The sequence below is a fragment of the Trachypithecus francoisi genome, unplaced genomic scaffold, assembly GCF_009764315.1.
Source record: "Trachypithecus francoisi isolate TF-2019V2 unplaced genomic scaffold, Tfra_2.0 Lachesis_group4, whole genome shotgun sequence".
Lineage (NCBI taxonomy): Eukaryota > Metazoa > Chordata > Mammalia > Primates > Cercopithecidae > Trachypithecus > Trachypithecus francoisi.
Genome location: NW_022681469.1, coordinates 3,869,991 through 3,885,494, shown reverse-complemented (window position 1 = coordinate 3,885,494; position 15,504 = coordinate 3,869,991). Strand labels below are relative to the sequence as shown.

The following is a 15,504-nucleotide window of genomic DNA, read 5'->3' as shown; positions in this document are numbered from 1 at the left end:
CGCACCCGAGCCGAGTCCCGGGGCCTGGAGAGCCCAGGGTGTTGGGCGCTGCGGAGGAGGCCCGGCTTCTGTCCCTCCCTTCGCCTCCCAGCCCGCGAGGGACCTGGGGTAAAGGGGAGCAAGCTTTCGCTCCGGAAGAAACCTTCGGAACCAAGGAGTCTGCCTCCTGGATCCGGGTGCCTGTTGGATCCAGGCTTCCCCGGGCCTTCCTTGTCGAAGTGTCCCGACAGGGCCCGAGTCTCCTCCATCCCTAGGAGACAGGAGCTTGGCCAGGGCGCATCACCGTGTCCTGCTCCGAGCCAGAGGACGCAGTGTAGACACCCACCCCCACACCGGCCCTCCAAAGAGCTCGCTCTCCCCTGGGGCGTCGCTGGGCACAGGGCCGGTCTCTAGGAACCCCCAGTAAAACCATGCTCGCTCAGAGGTTCGCGGCTTCCTCAGAGGGCGCTAGGGAGAGAGAAGGGACCTGATTTCCTTGACCTTCGGAGGAAAAGTGCTTGGGGCCTCCTAGGGATACAGCCCTGGAAGCTCCCCATATCTTAGCTCAGGCCGCATCGAGGTGGGGATGAGTTACGAGAGAGGGAGAGGGACTCTGGCCCCGGCAGAGGCCTCTAATTCTGGAGGAAAAAGACTGGGACACACCCAAGTGAGCCAAGGCCCGCGCCCCACGCACCTCCACCCACCCCGGGCGGCGCACAGCCAGTTCCTGCCGGGCGTGGGCACTCGATCAAGGGAGCAAGCGGAAGGAAAATCCAGCTAGGGGCTCCCCCACCGACACAACTGCCCCGCAGTCCCGCTTCTGGATTCCCGGGAGATGTGGAGAGCCCGGGACCGACTCCCGCTCCTCAGAGCAGACGGGACTGCCCTAGGTGCCTGGAGTGCCTGCACCCTGTCCCCCGGACTCGCGGGGGACTTGTGTTCCGCGATCCCCCCTTCTCACCCTAGTCTGCCCCTACCTGCACCCCACCGGCGAGTCAGCCAGCGCGAGGCGCCTCCTTCCCCGGGGAGGGAGCTCCCCTCCGCGCAGACCCGCATTTCCCTTCTTTTCGCTCGGTTTTGTTTTCCAGCAGTAGTTTCTGCAGAAAGGAGATTCTCCTCCGGGCAGAAGGGCTACCAGCCTGCAGTCAGCTCAGCCTCGGACCCTGGGAGATGCTCACCACTCTGCGGATCTTGATTCGAAATCCTTTCTGGCCGCCGACTGCGGAGAGTGTCCTCGTAGCGAGGTTTTCAATCGAAGGAGCCTGGGCTCCACGTTTCGTCTTCAAGCCTGAGCTTTCAGGGCTGTTTTGCACGAGGTGCAGCTGAACTTGTGTCTGCAAACAAGACAGAAAACCCTAAGTGCCGCCCAACCTTCCTCGTTTGAGGAAATCGCACTTTGCCCTGGGAGCGCGCCCAGCGCCTTAGTACCAAACTTTCTGGCCGGGGCTGACAGTCCCCTTCCCCCTAGGCGCGGCCCCTAACATCTGTAACCCAAAGGTTGCGCAGCGGCCAAAATTAGTCCTGGCAGTACGAACAGAGAACAAAAAGCAGGCAGTGAATGAGAACAGATCGCATTTCTCTTTCCTGGTAGATGGGGAGGTGTAAATCCCAAGGAATTCTAGGGCATTCGCTCCATACGTGGGAAATCTTAGCGCATATCCCGTTTCTTTCTCCTAGCCTGTGTTAGTGCTCCAAATGGTGTGGAGTTGCTCAACTTTGCCGTCATCACAGAGGCTGTTGTGTCTTAGGGGATTAACTGATGTGAGACACACAAAACCCTGCAACTCCATAACATAAACTACAACACAGCCTTTCTGGTGAGGACTGGAATAATTGAGTGAGTTTCTAGAGGAAAAGAGGATTTTTTTAGAGGAGAAACAGAGCACTTCCATAATGTGCCTTAACTGAGAGATCTTGTGCTACTGAGCTTTTCTTTAAGTGGAGCCAGAAGTGTTGGGATGAGAGAGAAAGGATGGGAGTGTGTCCAAAGGTGGACAGCAGGTCCCCAACCCTGGTGGGAGTGAGACTGGACGGCTTCCCCGGGAAAGGTGGTTTGGGCCTTGGACAAGGCTAGAGGCAAGATTCCATGATGCAGGGGTGACACAGTGCCCCTCCGCGTGTGAGTCCACGAAGGTCACTACTGAGGCTTTGTGCTTGTAAAAGGTCGCCACGCTTCACACAAGCTTCTATACTCAACACAGGGATTGATTGGGTACAGGGATCCCCCCATACCATACATGTAAGCACGTATGTCAATTAAAGATGCTCGTGCTAAAGAAATGGCCAACTTTGTTGATCATTTAAGTAGAGGAAATGTTTGAATTTAATTCGCAATTTAGTTGCCTTTTTATAGAAAACTATATATCTTTATATATTTATATTTGATAAATAAAAAATCAATTCATGACTTTAGCTCAAACATATGTTTTTAAAAATACATTTCCCCCAACTTATATAAATTAATTGAGTTCTCCCGGTTAAGCATGATTCAGTTGTGATAGTTAAGAGTGGGGGTGATTGTTTAGGTATTTTCTTCCTCATGAGAAACCTAGACTAATGAATTATCATCTAACAAGCTGTAGGTAGTTTGGCTGGGCTGGATCCAGATAGTTTGAGTTAAATCTAGATTGTATTTGCCTAATATTCTGTAAATCTCTAACTACGGAAATCCTATTTCCAAAAATGCTGGGAAGTCACTGTATAGGAGTTAAAGCTACACTAGCCTCTCTGGGATTACCTGTAGCCTTTGGGGAAAGAAGAGAAGAGAAGAGAACGTCAGGCTCTGGGAGGTGGGACTGGTGTTTCTGGGGTTTCTTTTGAACATCTTGTTTTCTTTCCAAAGGTCAAAAGAAAGACGGTGGATACATACTAGAATTTCCTCCATCTGTGAATGGTTGTAAGGCTGGAGAAAGTGGCTAATGTATTTCAAGGTTCATTATCCTTTTCTGTGTTTGCCTTCCTGTTTTGGTATGCTTAGCCAGCTCAAGCCATGAGTGCCATTCTTCAAATTCCTTTGCCAAACTAATTTTACTTATTTGACTGGATTATTTGAGAGGTGCCACTTTCTTCTGGGTTGCTGCGATTTTGAGGGGGCATTTTCATAAGAATCCAGGCATTAGGTGGTGAAACAGTCTGTGCTCCCAAACCTGCCCCTGTCAGGGTTCCCGGAAGACTCCAGAGTGCAGGTCTGTTTGGGGAGTCTCTGAGGTGTGCCTTGAGTGGAAGTGGGCCCACCTTCCACAGGAGTCCAAATTTTATGGGAATAAGAACAGCAGTCAAACAGGATAAGAGAGCAGGCAGGGAGCTGCCAAGAAAGGTGATTCCTGGGAAGACAGGTCACCCAGAATAAGGCTCCCCTGGCGCTGGAGAGCCGAAAGGGGGAGCGGGCACAGAGGACCTGGTTTAGGTGTGGGGGTTGCTAGCACAAGTAGAGCCATTCTTCAGATTCTCCTTCAGAAGTGACTGCTTTCCAGAGAAACCAGGTGAGGGACAATTTCTGCATCTTTAGACGCCAGCTCTGGAGATCTGCCCACCGGCCCCCAGCTGCCCCCCCTCCCCGGGCGAGCCTGGGCTAAGTATCAAGCAGGACAGAAGGGTGGTCCCCAGTGGGCGCCTGGCCCACTCTGTTTCCCCAACGCCCAGGGAGCTTTGGCTCAGCACAGGCGCTTCTCCAGCGATCCGGGCAGAACCAGGACGTGCAATGCGCCTGCCCGCCCCCTCCCCGGCTGAGCTTCTGTCGGCGCCAACCCACCCACCAGGCTCTGCCGGCGCCACGCGCGCCCCTGGCGGGCCTGGAGTGGGGAAAGGCGAAGCGCTGGGCACGCGAGGGCCTGTGCACCCCAGTTCCTACGACGCTCCCGGCCCTTTCCAGGCCCGCCGCTGCCGCATTTAACCCCTCCCTTCCGGGGGTTATTAGGAAGAAGTCCCAGACGCTAGACCCAGCCTCCCAGAACCCGTCCCTGAGCTTGCCCGGTGGGCCTGTAGGCGGGTCCTCCTTCGCTCAGAGGTGAGCGCAGACACGCAACGTCTGCGCCGGTTGGCCCCGCCTGCCCCACCCCTGCTCCCCGCGTCCCTTCGTTTCGGCCTTTGTCTGCAGGCAGGCCGGGTCGGAGCGTCAGCACCAGGAGCCGAGGGTGGCTCTCTGCTCGCCCGGGGGAAGGTGCTTCTCTCCTGTCGGCCCCAATTCCCCGCCCGGCGCCTGGGGCCTGGCCCTGCGGGGCTCGCTTCCTGGCCGGGGGCGCAGAGCTGGCCCGGCCTGCTTTGGCTGGGGTGGAGATCTCGCTCTCAGGGATTGTTGGGCGTCCCTGCCCCGCGAGTAACTAGACTGCCGCGAGCGAATGGCTCTCATTGAGTCCATTTTTCCAAGTGTCACCACGTCAACCTAGAGAAGCGAGGCGAGTGAGGGGATGCAGAGGGTCCGGAAAAGTCACCCTTCTCTGGCCTCGTTTTCAGATAAAAACGGGAGCCTGGCTCGGCCGCCGGGCGCCCAGTGTCTCCGGGGCGCTTCACCGAGGTTTTGTTTGCAAAACTAGCATCCCTGTCCTGAGGCGCACGGCATCTGGAATCTGCTTTCCTGCTCGCCCTCTCTGAGGTCCCTCTTTGTGCAGCGAGCCTGGGAAATATGGAGGACCGTCCTCCGCAAGCGGGTGTTGCGGGCGCTCTCCGATTCCAGGGTGAGGCCAGAAGGAAAACGGGGTTCCTGGGCCCGAGCCTCACTTTCCATCCCGGGAGAAACAATTATCCGGGGAGGGCTCGTCTGATCCGCACTGAAAGGCCGACCTTAAGGGCGGCGGTCGTTCGGGGAGAAAGCGGAGGCGCTGGGCTCGCGGGCGCGCTGCAGCCGGGGCTGGCGTAGCGGAGGAGAGACGCCACTGCCCCGCATCACCAGAAAACGCGAGGCGCCGTCCCAGCTGGAGCAGGGTCTCACGCGCGCTTCTCGAAGCTTCCTGAAACACCTTGCGGAGAGTTCCGTGTGTATGGAACTTAGCACCGCCCAGCCCCTGGGCAGCTCAACTTTCTGCAGCCCCATCCCAGCTTCCCCAGCCCTTTGAACCGTGACCCCTCTCAATGCTTTCCCAGAGTTGTTTCGTGTTTGGGTCCACTTTGGGGGACCAGGTACCCTTTAGTTATCTCTCTCTTCGTTTATTTATCTTTCTCCTTTTCCTCCCTCCACCTCTCACCCTCCTCCTTTCCAGGACAGCGAATTCCTCTTCTTCCTCCAGCCAACCCCACGGCCCAGCCCGCAGACCCTGCGCGGGCAGGTCTCCGCCCACCGGCCCGCCAGGCGCCCTGGAGGTGACGCTCTGTTCCCAGAGTCTCTGTTGCAGCCAGGAATTGGGGTCTGCGTCGCAGGAAAGCACAGGGCTGAAGCCCAGCGTCTTGGGGCCATTTATACTGAGGCAGTCAGAGCCAAAGAGTCCTATGAATTCAGAAAATACTTCTCAGGAAGCCGCCTAATTGGCTTTCATGGGACAGGAGGAGCCATTAATCTGGGATGGTTTTGCAGGAAGCAAAACAGCTCAGGGCCGCTCCTCCCCCCATACCATGTTCAGGAGACCCAAAGTCACTGGACCCTCCCTTTCCTGACTGATGATCATCAGGGTTTCCAGAGTCGCGGAAAATTCTCCCCCTAAGAAACCAAGTAAGTGTCAATAAGACTTCCCACAAACTCTCACCAGCCCTATTTTCCTGAGGGCAGGTAGACTGTGGAGTTTGATTTTTTTGAGACTAGGGGAGGACCCCTGGCAGGGTGTGTGCCTAGTCAGAACATTTGGTAAGGACTCCTCCAATGAAGAAAAAGTGGAGGAATCCAGCCCCAGCGAGAAGGGGCTTCCCCACCCTGCCCTAGACACACAGGACAGAGGGCACACTCTGACCAGAGTCACCTCCAGTGACCAGGAGGCCAGCCCAGCCCCTCCTCCTCCACCACTCCCCTCCTGGCTGCGGGTAATTTTCCTGGGAGCAGGCTGTTGGAACTGCTGTTTCTCATCTCAGCCCAGCCAGCACTCTGAAGCCTGCAGAGTAAGGACAGCACCTGGGATGGACCCCGGGAAGGGAGCTTCGCAAGGCCAGGGTGCAACCTTCAGGCCTCCAGGGGGCCTGGCAGGCCACACTGCCTCGGAGATGCTTGCCCTGACTCCCCAAGTTCACTCAGGGCCTGGCAGCTCCCTGCTGGCTGCTTCTGCGGGGGTCTGGGCTGCTGAGCACCCTGCAGCTGCCCAAGGCCAATCAGCCCTAGGGTGTCCATGCCAGGCTGCGGCCTCCCCACCTCCCCTGCCCTGAGGGTACTTATGGCATGCAAATGCTCCCACACCCCCAGAGCTGCCCTATCGGATGTTTCCAGGAATTCACACATTTCCATAAAAATGCATTTTAGATGATGGACAGGCGAGCCTGGGGTAACAACGGTGTTTGGTGGGTAGAGAAGAGCAAATGGGAAGGAGCCCCAGGGAGAGGGGGAAGAGAATAGGAAACAGAACTTCCAGTTGGACATTCTGACAACAGCTGGAAGGAAAGTCTAGAAAAGGTGAAGAGAGAGGAGGGGAGAAACCAACTGGGGCTCCCACGCTTGCCATTGGATTCCTAATGCTCCTTTCAAATGGGCCCTGCTCTCCTGCAAAATTAGTTTAAAGGATTTTAAAACAAAGAAAATGAGATGACCGGTCTGGGAGCTCCTCAACCAGAGTAGAGAAGTTAGAGGGGGTCGGGCGACTTGGTTTTGAAGTCTTAGCTGAACCGTCACCCCTCCCCTCCTTGGCAAAAAGGATTCCCTTAGAACCTCCGAGGCTCCTGGATTTCTCCCTTCGCAAACGGAGCCGCACACTGCATTCCCCGCTCTTCCGGATCGCTATGCATGTTTCATGAGGGTCGCTGTCCCCGGGTGGAATGCGGCCGTATGCACGCGCCTCCCTGCACACGCACACGCACACACACGCACACTTACAATAAGTGTCTGCAGGAGGAGTGTCCTGCGCGCCAGCTCTGCGTTTAAGACAGGAAGCTGCCGGGTTACCGAGTCAAATGGGAGTGACACTATTCCTCTCCATCAGCAAGGAAAGCGGACCACAAAAGTCCCTTTGTATCTCGGCAGCTCATTTAATATTATTTATGCATTTTGTGCAAGGAATTGTGGGATTTCACCCCACGGTAAACAATATGGAAATGTTAAAAATAGCGATCTTCCTGTGCGTGTCCACCTACACGCCCCGGGGTGACCTGGCGGGGCTGTCGCGGGGTGGCTCAGATCCCTGAACCGCGAAGCGACAGGGAAAGCGCGGGCGAGTGCAGGAGACGCGGTCGGGGGTCTCTCCGGGTTCCCGGGCTCCCGCACCCGGAGCGGGGGACGCGGCCGCTTTAAGGGGGGGAGGGGCGGCGGGCGGCTCCTGTCACCCAGCAGCGGCCGGAGCGTCACGTGGGCGCGCGGCGCCGCGGCCATTGGCCCGAGGCACGTGTCCAGGAGACCGGCCTGCGACGTCACTCGAGGGGGCTCTGTTAAAAATAAGAACAAAAATCCAGAGTGAAAGTGTCTCAGGTTGCGCCGAGTGGCCTGGAAATTTCCGAGCCCGCGCGGAGGCCGAGGCGGCGAGGGCGGCGGACGGCCGGGGAGCGCGGGCGGCCCAGCCCGGCCCGGCCCGGCCCTGGCCTCGCGTCTCTCACCCATGCGACTCGGGCTGCGGAGCTCCGCGGGGCTCGGCGGGGGCGCGGCCGCACGCCGGTGGGGCGCCCGGGCCAGCAGCGGGGCGGCGGCCGCGCGGAGGGGGCCTCCATGTGCGTGCGGGAGGTGCCGGGCGCGCTGACCGCGGGCGCCCCGCACCCTCGAGGGCCGGCTGGGGCGCGCGGGCGGGGACGGCCAGGCGGCGGCGGCGGCGGCCGGAGCCGGCCCGGGCGGGCGTGAGCGCCGGAGAGTGCGCTGCCTGCATGCGCGCAGCTCTCGCCCCGGGCGGCCCAGGCGGCGGCGCCGGAGCCCGAGGCGGCTGGACTCGGAGAGAAGCGCTGAGCCCGGGAGGCGGCCCGCGTCCCCGCCGGACCACTGCGACTGTCTAGAGCGTGGCCGCGCGGCGAAGTCGAGGACTTGGCTCTGTTGAATCTCCCGGCGTCTGGGCGAGCCGGGCGGCTCGTGGTGTTTCTAACCCAGTTCGTGGATTCAAACGTGGCTCCCCGCCGAGCGCGGCCGGCGACTTGTAGGACCCCAGCCCTGGCCGCGGCCGCCGCGCAAGCCCTCGGAAGACTCGGCGGGGTGGGGGCGCGGGGGTCTGCCTGTGCGCCGCGGGAGGGCCGAAGGCTGATTTGGAAGGGCGTCCCCGGAGAACCAGTCTGGGATTTACTGTGAACAGCATGGAGGAGAATGACCCCAAGCCCGGCGAAGCGGCGGCGGCGGTGGAGGGACAGCGGCAGCCGGAATCCAGCCCCGGCGGCGGCTCGGGCGGCAGCGGCGGCAGTAGCAGCCCGGGCGAAGCGGACACCGGGCGCCGGCGGGCTCTGATGCTGCCCGCGGTCCTGCAGGCGCCCGGCAACCACCAGCACCCGCACCGCATCACCAACTTCTTCATCGACAACATCCTGCGGCCCGAGTTCGGCCGGCGAAAGGACGCGGGGACCTGCTGTGCGGGTGCGGGAGGAGGAAGGGGCGGCGGAGCCGGCGGCGAAGGCGGCGCGAGCGGTGCAGAGGGAGGCGGCGGCGCCGGCGGCTCGGAGCAGCTCTTGGGGTCCGGCTCCCAAGAGCCCCGGCAGAACCCGCCGTGTGCGCCCGGCTCCGGCGGGCCGCTCCCAGCCGCCGGCAGCGACTCTCCGGGTGACGGGGAAGGCGGCTCCAAGACGCTCTCGCTGCACGGTGGCGCCAAAAAAGGCAGCGACCCCAGCGGCCCCCTGGACGGGGCGCTCAAGGCCCGCGGCTTGGGCGGCGGCGACCTGTCGGTGAGCTCGGACTCGGACAGCTCGCAAGCCGGCGCCAACCTGGGCGCGCAGCCCATGCTCTGGCCAGCGTGGGTCTACTGTACGCGCTACTCGGACCGGCCTTCCTCAGGTGAGCCCGCGGGGACCACGCGTCCCAGCTCGCCGCGGGGAGGTCCGCGGAGCTGGGGGGCGGTGCTGGCGCGGGAACTTACCGGGAGGAAAACATCTCGAACCACCCCCGCACACACGCACAAAGACTCACGCGACATTGTGTGAAGCTGACGCCTGCTGGGGCAGCGGCCAGGCGTCCAGCGGCAGGACTGATTCGCTAGGGGGTACAGACTTCTTAGCACCGTAGAAGGGACCTCCTTTCTTTCTCTGTCTCTCTCTCTCCTTACCCACTCTCTGTCTTCCGTCTCTCTCTTCCACCCCGCCTTAGAGCATCTGTTCCCAGCCCGTAATCCGTGTCTCCCCCACTGTAGTTTTTTTGGTAGGAACGGGGTGGCTGGAAGATGGGCCCGGAAATGCAGACTCTCAACCCCTTCCCTGCGATCTTTCAACTCAGGCCAGGCCCGGGATGCATGCCCCAGCCCACCCCAGACTCGTCCTACCGTTCGGTTATCCCGGCTGTGCTCGGGGAAGAAAAGGCAAGGCCCTTTGCTGCTCTGCCTTCTGCCCCTCGGGCCTGCGCTGACCGGTGGGACGTAGAAGGACGCACACAGGGAAGGAGGAAAATAAAGGCGCCCTTTTCCCTTGGCTCCACTTTATTTGCCAACGCCAGCCCCCAGTGATGGGGCTCAGCCCCCTTCCTGCACACAGCGAGGACAAGGGAGGCAGCCGTCCTTCCCGGCACCTGCCATCCCCATAGGAAGGAGCTTTTCTCCAGGTTTCCTGGGGGCTGCTGACAGGAAAGAGGCAGCATTCGCAGGGGCTGTGCAGAGATGCTGGGTGTGTTTTTTCATAGATCTGGGATTTAAAAAACTAAGTCCACGTCCTTGTAGAAATCATCAACTGCATTCCATGCGGGTCTGCGGCTGGGAACCGCCATTAGGAGTGGGCTGTTTGACCCCAAGCTGGCAGCGGATCCCCGCTGCCCCCAGACCCTCAACTATTTTGCAGGGGTCATTGGTCCAGATCACCGCAGGAGTGAGCCAGCCCTTCGACCGCCATCCCGCAGAAATATGCGTGCATAGTTCTGATGAAATTCAGATTTCTCCAGCTAGATCTGAAATTTGCTCCATTGTTCTCGTCTTCCTCCTTTGTTAATATTTAATTAACATACAGGCTCACAATGCCGAGCGAGGAGCCTCGGCCGGGCTTTGTGAGGCGCCGGAGTTCGCCAAGCCAGCCCCCAACGGCCCAGGAGCTGGGCAGCACCGCCTGGCCCAGCCTGGCCCAGCCCAGTCCAAGTCGCCTGTCTTCGTGGGCTTTAAAATATCCCTGCAAGATAATGTTTCTGTTCTTTGGCTTCTCTGAAAGGCAGAGAGAGTTTTCTTGGTGGGGAGGTTTGATTCTGTTTCTGAGACTCCTAAGTATTTGTCTTTTGAAAGAAAATCAACAACAAAAAAGGGAACTAAAAATTTTTATTTTAGGGAAATTTCTTTCTTTAAAATGGTGTCCTTTTGAGGGCTGATTCATGGGTGCATTAACAAGAGCCCCAGGACCGGAAGAGTTTGGGGGTAGGGCACACACTTCTCTGGGGAAGGGAGTGGTTGGAAACCCAGACAGAGGCGGGCTCTGGGAGCAGGAGGCTTCAGCCTCTCCTGGAGCCTTGTGCCCCATCCCCCAACACCATTCGGGAGAGCCGACTCCATCCCCAGATCTGCAGCTACCCCCACCAAAGCCAGGCCCACTGGCGTGGAGCCCTGGGCTCACAGCAAGACTCTCACTGAGTGTGTGTGTGCATTGGGGTGGGTGCCCAAGTACAGGGTATGTGCTCTCATGAGTGGTCAGCCTGCCTGTGGGTTGCTTTAAAAGCTGCCCTTGGTGCCCTCCTGGTGGTGCCCACAGATCCTCTTTCTCCAGGCCCGGCTCCTGGAGAGAGCACAAGGCTCAGTTAGCCGTGAGGGAGTGCTTGGTGTTCACCCTGAGCCTCCAGTTGGTCTCCCACCTCTTGCTGGGCACAGCCCCAGCACCCTAGTTGACTCTCCTGACCTGGGCAGGGTGCAGTCCCAGGGCCTCCAATGAGATGCACATTCCTCTTCTCTTCAGGGTGCCCGGCAGCTCTCTGGCCCTGAAGGGTGGGGGGCCCTGGCCTCCTCCAGCTGCAGGGACCTGTGATGAAGCTGGGGCCAGATGCTCCCTAAGGCCCCTTCATACACCACACAAATTGAAACCCAGAGGCGAGGTCACCGCTGCCTGCCAATGGCCTTGCTCCCTTCTTCCCCCACAGGGAACACCAGGGGGTGGAGCCTCTTAACACCAAAAAGAAACTGATTACACTTCCCTCCTTCTGCTCTCCTCCCTCTGCGCTTTCCCCACAGATAGCAGGTCCTAGGAGCCTTAGAGCGACCCTTCCCAAAACCTGGGGTGGGTCCATAGGGAGGAGGCCAGGGCAGCTTCAGAAGTCTGAATCCCAGTGGGGAGGCACAGTGGGGAGGGACAGAAGTGTGGACCTGGCCAAGGTCAGCTGGGCCACCCTGTTGTCCCCAGTGAAGAAGTCCCCCTGGGGAAAGGGAGGTGCAGTCAACACCCTTGCAGAGCCAGGTCTCTCCTGGACAGGAAACCTGGGAGATGTCCAGTGGGTGATGAAGGACAGTAGCTCGGTGCCCCTCCCGACCCAGGAGGGAAGTGCATGCACCCACTCTTCCTTATAAGAATGAACATGGGCCCACAGAGCCCTTGGCTGGGAGTCATAGAGGAGCTTGGGTGGAGGCAGACACTCGGCGCCTCCTGTCCTCAGGGCCCACCTGCCCCTGATGCCCACAGCCCCTGGCACCCTGTGGGGTATCCCCATGAGGGTCCCCATCACAACCCTCAGGGTGCCTCCTGCTTCTGTGACCACCCTGCAGCCTTTCCCAGTCTTCTCTCCTCCCCTCTCTCCCAGCACCTACCCCCATCCCTGTTCTTGAACAGAGCCTCAGAAAGGGCTAGGAAAAACCAGGCCAGAAAGTTCAGGGAGTTTTGCTTACATCCAGGAGTTTTACTTTTATCTAGAGGTCCCTTGTTTGTCATTTGTGGTCAGCCTGTCGACTAGGCCTGCCCCATAGCCCCATTTACATCACACCCGGTCCTCCCTCACCAAGTGGTGGAGGTCCACGTTGAGCCCATGCCCAGTCCGAGGTCCAGCCCCACATCTGGCCATTCAGCCTCTAGTGGCCTTGGACAAGTCACTTCCTCTCTTGGGGTCCCAGAATCCTTACCCGGTGCCTACTGGGTGGCACACCTCTGGGTAACCTGACTTTTCTCTGTCCACCACATCTACCCAGGTCCCAGGTCTCGAAAACCAAAGAAGAAGAACCCGAACAAAGAGGACAAGCGGCCGCGCACGGCCTTTACCGCGGAGCAGCTGCAGAGGCTCAAGGCCGAGTTCCAGACCAACAGGTACCTGACAGAGCAGCGGCGCCAGAGCCTGGCGCAGGAGCTCAGCCTCAACGAGTCACAGATCAAGATTTGGTTCCAGAACAAGCGCGCCAAGATCAAGAAGGCTACGGGCAACAAGAACACGCTGGCCGTGCACCTCATGGCACAGGGCTTGTACAACCACTCCACCACGGCCAAGGAGGGCAAGTCGGACAGCGAGTAGGCGGGGGCATGGAGGCCAGGTCTCAGTCCGCGCCAAACAATGCAATAATTCAAAATCATAAAGGGCCAGTGTATAAAGATTATACCAGCATTAATAGTGAAAATATCGTGTATTAGCTAAGGTTCTGCAATATTCTATGTATATATAATTTACAAGTGGTATAAAATCCAAAATATCTGACTATAAAATATTTTTGTTTTTTGTGTTTATGAGATTATGCTAATTTTATGGGTTTTTTTTTTCTTTTTTTGCGAAGGGGGCTGCTTAGGGTTTCATCTTTTTTTAATCCCCTAAGCTACATTATATGACATTGGACACTTTTTTATTGTTTCAAAAGAAGAAAAAATTAAAACAACTTGCTGAAGTCCAAAGATTTTTTATTGCTGCATTTCACACAACTGTGAACCGAATAAATAGCTCCTATTTGGTCCATGACTTCTGCCACTTTGTTTGTGTTGGCTTGGTGAGGATACCAGGAGGGACCCACACCTCAAGCCTGGGCCAGCCCCCTCAAGACCTTGGGGAGCTTAGGGGATCTGGTGGGGGAGAGGGGACTTCCAGGGTCCTTGGACCAGTTCTGGGATTTGGCCCTGGGAAGCAGCCGAGCGTATCCCAGGCCTGCCCTGGGAAGTCAGCTCCATGCTCACCAGCAGCCACCCAGGCCCACAGCCTCACCTAGCTCCCTCTCCTCACCCTCCTGCCGTCTAACTCCCTCTCCTCCTTCTCCTTTCTCCTCCTCCTCCTTCCTCCTCCTCCCTCCTCTTTCCTCCTGCTCCTCCTTTCTTCTTCTTTTTCTTCTTCTTCTTCTCCTCGTCCTCCCCCCTCCTCATTCCTTCCTCCTCTTTTCTCCTCCTCCTCCTCACCAAGGACCAACCATGTGCGTACATCGTCTGCGTCTGTGGTCTGTGTCGCTGTCCCCAGTCCCGCTGCATCCCTGTCGCAGGCCTAACCCTCATGCCCTGGGCACTGCCTCCATGCAGAAGGTTCTGGGGCTAAAGGCCTGGGGCATGTGGCCTAAAGCCCGAGAGTGGTGGGGCGATCCACCTTTTGGCTTGACCCCAGGAATTTCCTGTGGCTCCATCAGCCACCCTGGGTGCCAGCCAGGGTCCCAGAAATGAGGCCATGGCTCGCTGTTTCTGGGCACGCAGAAGGCTCTGTAGAGGGAGATGGCATCATCTTCGTTTCCTTTTTCTTCCCTGTTTTTTTTTTTTTTCATTTTTTCCTTTATTTTTTTCTCTTCTTGGAGTGGCTGCTTCTGCTATAGAGAACATTCTTCCAAGATAAATGTGTGTTTACACATATGTCTGTACGCATGTGAACACACACACCAGGCGTGTTTGAGTCTACAGTTCTGGAACATGTGGCTATCTTGTCTTTCAAAAGAACTTAGAATCCTCCAGGATCTAGAGGAAGGAAGAAAATGTGTAAATAATCATTTCTTATCACTTTTTGTCTTTTCTTGTTTTCGAAAATATACATTTTATTTTTGAAGGTGTGGTACAGTGTAAATTAAATATATTCCATATATTTCCCACCAAGTACCTATATATATATAAACAAACACATTATATATAACTCCACACTGTCTTCTGTTTAGTGTATGGGGAAAGACCAGTCCGACTGTCCATCTGTGGCTGGGACAGCACAGGGGATGTGCCCATGGCTGAGCTGGGAGTCCCAGTGGTCTCCCTGAGGACTGAGGGTGAACTTCTCTCTTTGCCTTAAACCTCTTTATTTCATCGCAGTAATAGTTTTACTTTGTACATAATAGCGTAAACCTTTTTAAAAGGAAAGTATAAAAACAAAAGTTGTAATTTAAAAGTCTGTGAATAACCATCTGCTGCTTAGGAAACTCAATGAAATGACATGCCTTTTTAGCAGGAAGCAAAGTTGGTTTCTGTTTTTGTTTTCTTTTGTTGTTCTAGTTTATAAAACATGTGCATTTTACAGTTCCAGTATCAAATATTTATAATCTTATGAGAAATGAATGAATGTTTCTATTTACAACTGTGGTTATCAAAATTGTGAACACCCCCCCCCTGCATTTTTGTGTGTTTAAATTCTTGAAGGTTACATTAAATAAAACAAAACCTCTTTATTATAAAATACTGAAGGTCCCAGGTGGAATGATGAGTTTTCTAAGCATGTCTGAGTCCAGAGGAACTGCCTAGGCATCCTCCCCCTTACTCAGGCGCTCATGGCCTTCGCCCCACCTCGGAGCAGGTGCCAGTTGCCTACCTTTGTAGCAAGAGGTGATTATTATTATTTTTTAAATGAGACAGTTTGGATATGTCACATATGAGCACAGAATAACCAAAATAATTTAAGTACACATTTTGTTACCATGAGGAAGTGTTCAAAACTATGGTGCTATTCCAGTGACTACATTTTTAACAATTTTGCAAGTTCAACAGGTCTCCCTCTGGCTGGGTGCTCACTGGCCCTGCCACCCCCGGCCGGGCTGAGGTACTTCCCCCTGGGGACAGGAACTTTTTACTCCACTGAGACAAAGAGAGTTTCCTTTTCAAAGTGTCATTTTTGTTTACCTTTTGTTGTTCCCCCCCAAAACAAAAGACTTGGTACAACTTCCTAAGCAGGCCTGGGGGAGGGAGCAGCTTCGCCTGTGCTGACCGCGCCTGTGGAGTCCCCCTCACCAGGAAGTGTTAGGGATCTTTGAGCCAGTGATCTACCCGTTGAATTGCTGTATTTCCAAACTTTCATGGTTAAAAAAAAAAAAAATTTTTTTTTCTTCTCCCTGTAAAAGAAACTCAGAGACTGTCGAGGATCTTCTGTTATGGAAGGCGACTTTTTAGGCGTTTTCTGTTTCCCCAGGCAGCTGGGCCGTTGGCGTTCCCAGGCAGAAGCGGGCCTCTGGGCTGGGCCTCAGC

At 56.6% G+C, this 15,504-nt stretch overlaps 1 protein-coding gene across 1 annotated transcript; it reads left to right on the top strand.

Moving 5' to 3' along the window:
- The first annotated feature begins 8,064 nt into the window (after positions 1 to 8,064).
- On the top strand, positions 8,065 to 14,724 carry EN2 (engrailed homeobox 2). The gene is made up of 2 exons (XM_033193508.1): positions 8,065 to 9,001; positions 12,300 to 14,724. The coding sequence occupies exons 1-2, from the start codon at positions 8,314 to 8,316 to the stop codon at positions 12,614 to 12,616; spliced, it is 1,005 nt and encodes a 334-aa protein (XP_033049399.1). The 5' UTR covers positions 8,065 to 8,313; the 3' UTR covers positions 12,617 to 14,724.
- Positions 14,725 to 15,504: the final 780 nt, after the last annotated feature.

Excerpts from the sequence above, each read along its gene's own strand:
- EN2 (XM_033193508.1), top strand. The coding sequence starts at position 8,314 with ATGGAGGAGAATGACCCCAAGCCCGGCGAAGCGGCGGCGGCGGTGGAG. Across the intron at positions 9,002-12,299 it reads CTCGGACCGGCCTTCCTCAG|GTCCCAGGTCTCGAAAACCA; the intron begins GTGAGCCCGCGG and ends ACATCTACCCAG.